The 7,169-nt window shown below is 58.6% G+C and overlaps 1 protein-coding gene across 7 annotated transcripts in view; it reads right to left on the reverse strand.

The window, feature by feature from the left end:
• Window positions 1-7,169, reverse strand: part of GPAT2 (glycerol-3-phosphate acyltransferase 2, mitochondrial) — a 16,051-nt gene that overhangs the window by 2,397 nt on the left and 6,485 nt on the right. For 3 of the 7 annotated variants that reach the window (XM_027767522.1, XM_014583445.1, XM_006166545.2), the window contains 14 exons: window positions 5,430-5,529; window positions 4,905-5,038; window positions 4,510-4,609; window positions 4,200-4,412; window positions 3,675-3,794; window positions 3,437-3,519; window positions 3,019-3,137; window positions 2,329-2,399; window positions 2,002-2,260; window positions 1,769-1,917; window positions 1,542-1,619; window positions 923-1,054; window positions 720-840; window positions 586-642 (listed from right to left, as the gene is read on the reverse strand). In XM_027767522.1, the coding sequence (XP_027623323.1) occupies window positions 586-642; window positions 720-840; window positions 923-1,054; window positions 1,542-1,619; window positions 1,769-1,917; window positions 2,002-2,260; window positions 2,329-2,399; window positions 3,019-3,137; window positions 3,437-3,519; window positions 3,675-3,794; window positions 4,200-4,412; window positions 4,510-4,609; window positions 4,905-5,038; window positions 5,430-5,529 (1,736 nt within the window). Of the gene's footprint in view, window positions 1-338; window positions 351-585; window positions 643-719; window positions 841-922; window positions 1,055-1,541; window positions 1,620-1,768; window positions 1,918-2,001; window positions 2,261-2,328; window positions 2,400-3,018; window positions 3,138-3,436; window positions 3,520-3,674; window positions 3,795-4,199; window positions 4,413-4,509; window positions 4,610-4,904; window positions 5,039-5,429; window positions 5,530-6,954; window positions 7,149-7,169 lie in introns of those variants that run through there. The other 4 variants (XM_027767523.1, XR_003547532.1, XR_001369609.2 and 1 more) reach the window with 4 other exon arrangements.

Here is a 7,169-nt window from a genome sequence, read left to right on the forward strand (position 1 = left end):
CCAAAGCCAAAGCATGTCCCCTGGGGCCCTGGGCTCAGCCCTCCGGCCCCTCTAGCCTGTGTTTGAGTAGATGCTGCCTCGTCTCTACAACTACCCAGGTACTCCACCTGAGTAGGAAGAGCCGGCTGCTCAGGGAAACAAGAGGGGCAGGAAAACCACCCCACAGTGGCCACATCTATGCCTGGGAGACACTGGGTGAATTCCGAGGTCTGAGTGAGGTGTCATCAGGGCCTGCTTGTGAGATGGGGACACAACTGAGCACTTCTACCAAGGGCCGAGGGTTAGAGAAGGGACAGGAGAATGGGGACCCTGGGCCCTCTTACCCCCAGGTCTCTGAAGGTCCAGACACTCTGGAGGGAAGAGAGAAGTGAAGGCTCTAGGGTGGGAGTGCAGGAGCCACTGGACATAGGCTTCCCTCTCCCACCTACAGAAGGAACAGCCCAAAGACAGGGCTGAGAGGGACCAAGACCCTCTGCTCTGTGGCCCTCCTTCCTGGAGTGGGCTGCCACTGCCCAGTAGGGGGCAGCAGCCCCCACTAAACCCAAGCCTGACTCCCAGAGCATGAACAGGCTGCTTGGGACTCACCTTCCTCCTGGGCGGTCCTCTGCAAGAACTGGAACAACTGCTCTGTGTAGCCAGACTCTGGGAGAGAGAAGACCTAGGCCTGGCACCTGCACTGTCAGAGACTGCCTGAGGGCTGTGAGGAAGGAGGGCCCTACCTGTATCAGGCAGCTGTCCCTGGTGGAGGAAAGCAGCAGCTTGGGCGAAGGTCTTGAGCAGTGGGCTGAGCAGGCGGCAGAGGAAGAGGAAGAAATCAGGGCAGCGTGACTGCTGGCTGAGCTGCAGGGGACGAGCTGGGCTGAGGACAGCTCCCCACGGCCTCTCCTCTAACTCCCTCCTGGGGTGGCTTCTCCCAACATACCCTGAAGTACCGGCCCTCGGCCTCCTCGAAGTCATCACTGTCACTGTCAGTAAAGTCCCCACTAGGTTTCCACAGCAGCTTTGCACTCAAACGCTGTCGCCCTGTGTCACAGGCTGGCCGGGAGCTTGAGGTCTGGGGGCCATGGGAGCCATTGGTCCCTGGGAGGCTGGCCATGAATGAGCCTTACACCCCCAGACCAGGTATGTGCAGGGTACAGGTGAAACCAACAAAAGCAACCCTGTAGCCCAAGAGCATGCTCCAAGCCACACCAGACCACAGTGCCTGCTGGGCCACCTTGCAGGGGGAGAGGAAGTGAGCACCCACTCTCCAGGGCCACAGCTGAGTGACTGACAAACTGGGTGAGGAGTGCAAAAAACAGGTCCACGTGTCTAGTCCCATCACGAGACACACCTGGGCCCAGGGCCGATGTGGCCTGCCCACATCTAAAGGCAGAGCATGATGGAGGTGCAACCCAGGTAGGCTCCCTGTCTGCCAGGCCAGAGGCCACCTATCCCAATACACATAGGGCAGAGGGGGAACCTGGGGTAGCTGGCTCTCAGTGTGGGAGGCCAGATGAAACAAGACCCAGGCAGGAGCTGTCTCCAGCCACCCTGCCTACCTCGTCAGCAACCAGGAGCCCACACTGAATCAGACGGTCCAGCACCTCCTGACAGTAGCAGTAGGAAGACTGGCAGGGCTGGAGAGAGAGACACCGGTGTGGCCTCTGGGGAGCCACATGAACAGGGGCCTGGCCAGAGCAGGGAAAGGCCAGACCTACCAGCAGGTCTCAAGTAGGGTTCGGGCAGGAAAAGGGCCACTTCCTCTGACCAAAGGGAAAGGCCTCACCTGCAGCAGCAGCAGGTCTTGTGGCAACAAGTGCAGCAGCAGCAGGATCTGGCGGTACAGCTCGCTCTGGCTCAGCAGCTCTATGCCCTGCAGCTCCCAGGGCCCCTCAGGTGGCACTCTCACTGCCAGCAGCCCCCGCACAGCACAGGCTGGGAAGGAGGGGCTGGCATGAGGAAGGAGCCATCAGTCACCCCAGCACACTCATCCCACCCACCCCGAGACCTTGGACTCACCACCCACAGCCTCGCTTAGGAAGGCGGGCAGCACCTCTGCGCTCAGGCGGGCCAGGTGCGTGAGGCCCGGGCCAGGCCTTGGCACCACCAGCAAGTCCCCCTGGTGGACACGCAGCAGGGCCACGTGCGCCCGTAGCAGGCTCAGTGTGTGCTGCACCAGGCACCGCAGCTGCCCGGAGAAGCCCACGTCAAAGCCACGCAGCAGCGTCTCCTCTGTTAGCCAGGAGAACTCTCCCAGCAGCTGCGACAGGAACACGCCCTGGGTGGGCAGAGCAAGCTGAGCAGGAGGCCGCGGCCCTGCCCCAGGCCCCACCACACGGCACCTACCTTCTGGTGCTTGCAGAGCAGCAGCGTCGCCATGATGGCCGTGCTCATCACCGCCGAGCTAGCCACGCTGGCTGGGACCAAGATGAGTGCTGGTCAGGGTGGAGGCCCAGCGCCTGGTCCCGCCGCCACTCCCAGCCATGCAAGTCCAATCCCCCTTGATGGGGAAAGCAAGCCCAGGGAACTGGTATCTGCCCATAGGTGCTGAGAGCCTCCCTGGCTCTCACAGGTCCTACACGGCCCCAGTCCCCACACATGGAGCACCGGACAAGATCTGAATACAGAGAATCCTGTGAAAGCCCCCGCTGCTCTGCCTAGGGTGAACCCTTACGTGCAGTACTCCACTCAGTTAGCACTGACCCCAGGGATAGCTAAGGAAACTTGAGCACAGAGAAGGTACATGTCGAGCTCAGGCAGGGCCGCGCATGATCTAAGGGAAGTGGCTGTGCCCAGGCACCTGCCCTCAGCACAGCCCATCCTTGGCTCTGGCAGCTGTCTGTGTGCACTTACTTCTCTGCTCCCACAGAACAGGGAAGGAGAAGTTTACGCTCTTCTTCAGATGTCCCAAGAGTGCCACAGTGGAAGGGCAGTGTACACACCAGTTGGTACAAGGGCCCTAATGACTGGTTGACCCGCGGGGGCTAGGTCTGTTCAGGAGCCACCCCCAGATCCCCAGACCTAGTTCACTCTCACCGTGCAGCACGTGCCAGCTCAGTCTCCTGACCAGGAGCTGGTCCTCTTCCTTGAGGGCCATGAGGGGCCCGGTTGCTGGGGTCCACTCCTGCTCCTTCTCAGTGTCTGGAATGACAGTACTGGAGAGACAAAGCACAGGATGAAAAGACCAAACCTAAAAAAGCTCAGGGATTTACCAAAAGTCAGGGTGTCTCCCCATCCAGCCCAGGGCATGGAAAGGCTCATGCACTACACCACACCCACTCCCAGGCCTGTGCACCATATCCCACACTCAGACCACAGGGAAGGCAAGTGTCTGGCACTGTTTTAAAGAACCACCATTCTAATCTGCATGTGATGGAAGGCTGTGAATTTGTCTGCGGGGGAGTGGGAGGCTGCCCACCGTGACCCCAAGTTCCACACTCTCCCCAGTTCCTACCCTTGGCCCAGCACAATGGGCTGCAGCAGTTGCTCCAGGGTCTGCCTGCTGCCCCAGCAACTTCTGGCATTGATGGTATATTCCTGCCCAGGACAAGGCTCTTAGGTGGCCTGCTCTGGCCCATCAGGAAATCTGCACACAGCCCATCTGAGGGAGCGAGGCTATCCCCTGCCATACCCTTAAGGGCAGGGTGCTGGAAGCCCCAGGACAGATCCCCAGACACTCCCAGCCTTCATACCTGTAGGGAGAAGGGCTGGGCCAGGTGCACACGGATGCAGGCCTGACGGCAGCCCCAGCATCTGCGCAAGCTCTGCAGGACTGCCAGAGCCCCTGTCCATAGCCCCAGGGGGGCCGAGGCCTGCAGGGAGGGAGCGGCTGAGTGTGCTGGCTTGGGAAGCTGCTCTTGGGCAGTGCAGGGTCACAAGCCCATCGTGCTCTCCGAAGGCACTCCCTGGTCGCCCCTGCTCAGCTTTATCTTATGCCTGTTCTGATACATGACCTTGCCCTCTCCAAGCTCCCACTTTCTCATCCATGAAACAGGAGCAGTCCCTCCCCAGTGCGGTCTTTTGAGGATAAAATGAGGAGATGACCCTAACAACACTGGCAGGTGCCACAGACTAATGACTGAAAGAATGAGGCCTTTGTACGACCCTCCCTGCTTGGACCTCAACCCTAAGGAGCTCTCAAGTTGTAGGACACAACGTTGTGCCTCCTGTCTAAAGCTGGTGTCCACCTGGCATCCCTAGGGGCAGGAGAGTCTCACATGCTGTACATCACGTGGTGCATCTGGAACCAGGTCGTAGGTGATGGCCACTGGCACCAGCATGGCATCTGGGACAACGCCTGCCTGAACCACCTGTGCTACCAGTCCCAGCCAGGCCTGGCCCAAGGCTGAGAGCCGTGGCCCCTGGACCCCAGGGAGCTCCTCCAAGAAAATGAGCAGGGGCTGCCCACTGACCAGCAGCTGCTCCACAGCCTGAATGGGAAGAAGAGGGGCAGGCGTCAAGGCCAGAGCAGACAGACCCTTGTACCCTCAGTCCAGTCCCCAACAGAACCATGGTGGGGGCACTCACCGCATGGACCACTGCCCTTGCAAGGCTCCCCTCGGGGCTGTTCAGGGAGAGGTTGGCCTCTGGAGGCAGGAAAAGCCCCCCAAGTCTTCTCAGCAGAGTTCTGTGTGGTACAGAGCAGAGCTTGATGAGGGAAGGGACTCCAGATAGGACTGGGCGGGAGGCCAGCGAGCGCCCTGGCCTACCCAGGCCAGCCTGTGTCTTGCCTGAATGCTCTGAGGCCAGCTATGATCCTAGGACCTAAAGCTGACCCCTTTCTGAGCCCCGACAGATGGGTGGACATAGACTGGGAGCAGACAGGCCAGAAAAGGGCCTCTGGGCGGCTGCCGCCAGCAAACCCCCTATTATCCCACCCCAGCCTGGGACCTCATTGTCTATTTAGGAGCCGAAGATTTTACCTGAGGGCAGGGGAGCAGGCGCGGGGGTCCCAAGCTACACGGAGCACGCCTAGGCCCTGGGAGAGCAGCACAAAGGGCACCAGGAGCCCATCCAAGAGGGACTTGTGGGTTGAGAGGAGGACCAGCGGCGAGCCCTGCTCAAGAGCCAGAGGAAGTGCCAACCTGCCCAGGCCTGAACACACAGCAAGCCAACCCCAGCCTCCAGACCCAGGGCCCCTCGAGGGAGGGAGGGAGGGAAGAAGGGACCGGCTGAAGAGGTCTTCCTCTGAGCACATTTCCCAAAAGAAGAGCAGCCTTTCAACAACTTGTAAGGTAATGAATGCACTGACGGGATGGTTAAGGCCATGATGAAAAGACGTTAGAGGAAGCCCCATGGGAGCAGGACCGTGAGACACGAAGAGAAGGTCGTCAGAGAGCAGTGAATTTTTCCCACCAGCTGATGGGGCTGGTCCCAACTTAAGGGCTGGGCCTGGCCTGTGCTCGTGGGCTGCTGCCAACCCCATCCCAGTGGAGGGTGGGCCATACCGCTTGGGCGGCCTTGTGGACCATCTTCATCTGACCCTTGTGGAGTTGCACACTCAGGAAGAGGCAGTTCAGGAACCTCAGCAGCACCCAGCTGAAGAGCCTGGAGAGCAACGCCAGCCTGAGATGGGATTGGTGTGCCGCCCACCAGACGGGGACCCAAGGCACCTCCAAGGAGTGCCCTCACAACTCCGAGGCAGGTGCTATCATTGTCTTCATTTCACAGAAGATGATAGTGAGGCTCAGAAGTCACACAACTGGCTAGTGGAGAACGGTAAGGGGTGGTGCTAGGACCAGAAGGAGGGCCTAAAACCACAGCCGACATTCACAAGGCACTGATCCCTCCCAGGACCTCACGGTACTGCTGCCTCACGTCAGATTCAGGCCATCTGCCTCCACCTTCCCCAGAAGAGACCGGAGGGCCAAGACTCTCCAGGCAGAATCCAGCCTGGCCTTTGTGAACTGCCAGGAAAGGTGGAATGCAAGAGTAATGCAAAGGGAACTTCATGGACAAAGTCCCCGGAGGGGTAGTGAGCCCAAGACAGAACCGAGGAACTTTTTTTTAAAGGACTTTGTCATTGAACACATACGCTCACCAGAGAGAGAGAGATGGAAAGGGAAAGTGAGAACTCACCCACTAGGTGAGATACCCACACCACAATCCTTTATACTCCATCTCCCCTGAGGACTTTGGGCACACATGCACAAGTACACCCCCAGCATGATTTTTAAGCCACCAGGTCGAGGATTCGTACTGTGGTTGACCACATGAGAGTCCTGCACTTTAACCACTGTGCCACCTGCTGGCCCCTAGAGGGCCATCTTTAACTGAGGACAGAAGTTCAGTTGCAGGTATTAGGGAGATGTGATACATAACCAGCAAGTTCCCATCCATGGCTTCTGTTTCTCCACAAAGAATCAGATGGGGGCATCAGCTGACCCTGGGTAACTCTGAAGCCAACAAAACAGCCTTCCAGAAGGTCTCCTGCTCTCTACTCCTGACCCGAATTTATCATGCAGTCACTTAAAACCTCCTCACTGTTTTCACACACTTGAAAAGCCGTTCTAAACTTCTCATATGGCCCTGCTTGTTCTGGTCCCTTCTGCCTCTCACATTCATACCAGAAGCTCTCCCGTCCCTTGCCAGCTTCCAACACACCGGGTCCTGTGCTTCCTGCCCAGGGCCAAGCTCATGCTATTCCCTCTACCAAGACTGTTACCACCCCCATTCTCATACTCCCACTTGGCTCCTTTCTATCCTTTTGGCTCTGACTTACAAGCTTCTCCCTCCTCTAGGTATTCTAGTCTCAGCCCTTGTCCCCTCTTTCTTACACGGTGTGTACCTTTGCTAGCCCCGAACAAAGTCCTGCAACTAGCAGGAGCTGAGAGATGCTGGTGACGGTGGGAAGTGGAGGCAGGGTAAACACCGTCCAGCTCCCCAGGAGGGGAGTCCTGCCCAACCAAAACCCACTCTTCCAGAGGGGCAGAGCTCTGGCCTAGAGAAAAGTGCCCCTCAGTGTAGAGTTACCTGAGCAGGAAGGGCCAGGGTGGGGCCTGGATGTGGCCCAGAATGCGATATACCTCTTTCTTCATAAGGTCGGGCACACGGCCTTCCCCAGCTCCACTGGCGGCTGGTGGAAATACTACGGTCAGAGAGCTTAGGCCTTTCAAGTCAGGGCCTCAGTCTTCCTTCCCTAAGAATGGGCCTCAGGGAAAGCTGACCCTGTAGAACTTTGCCCCAGC

The sequence above is a fragment of the Tupaia chinensis genome, unplaced genomic scaffold (genome assembly GCF_000334495.1).
Source record: "Tupaia chinensis unplaced genomic scaffold, TupChi_1.0 Scaffold144276_1, whole genome shotgun sequence".
NCBI lineage: Eukaryota > Metazoa > Chordata > Mammalia > Scandentia > Tupaiidae > Tupaia > Tupaia belangeri.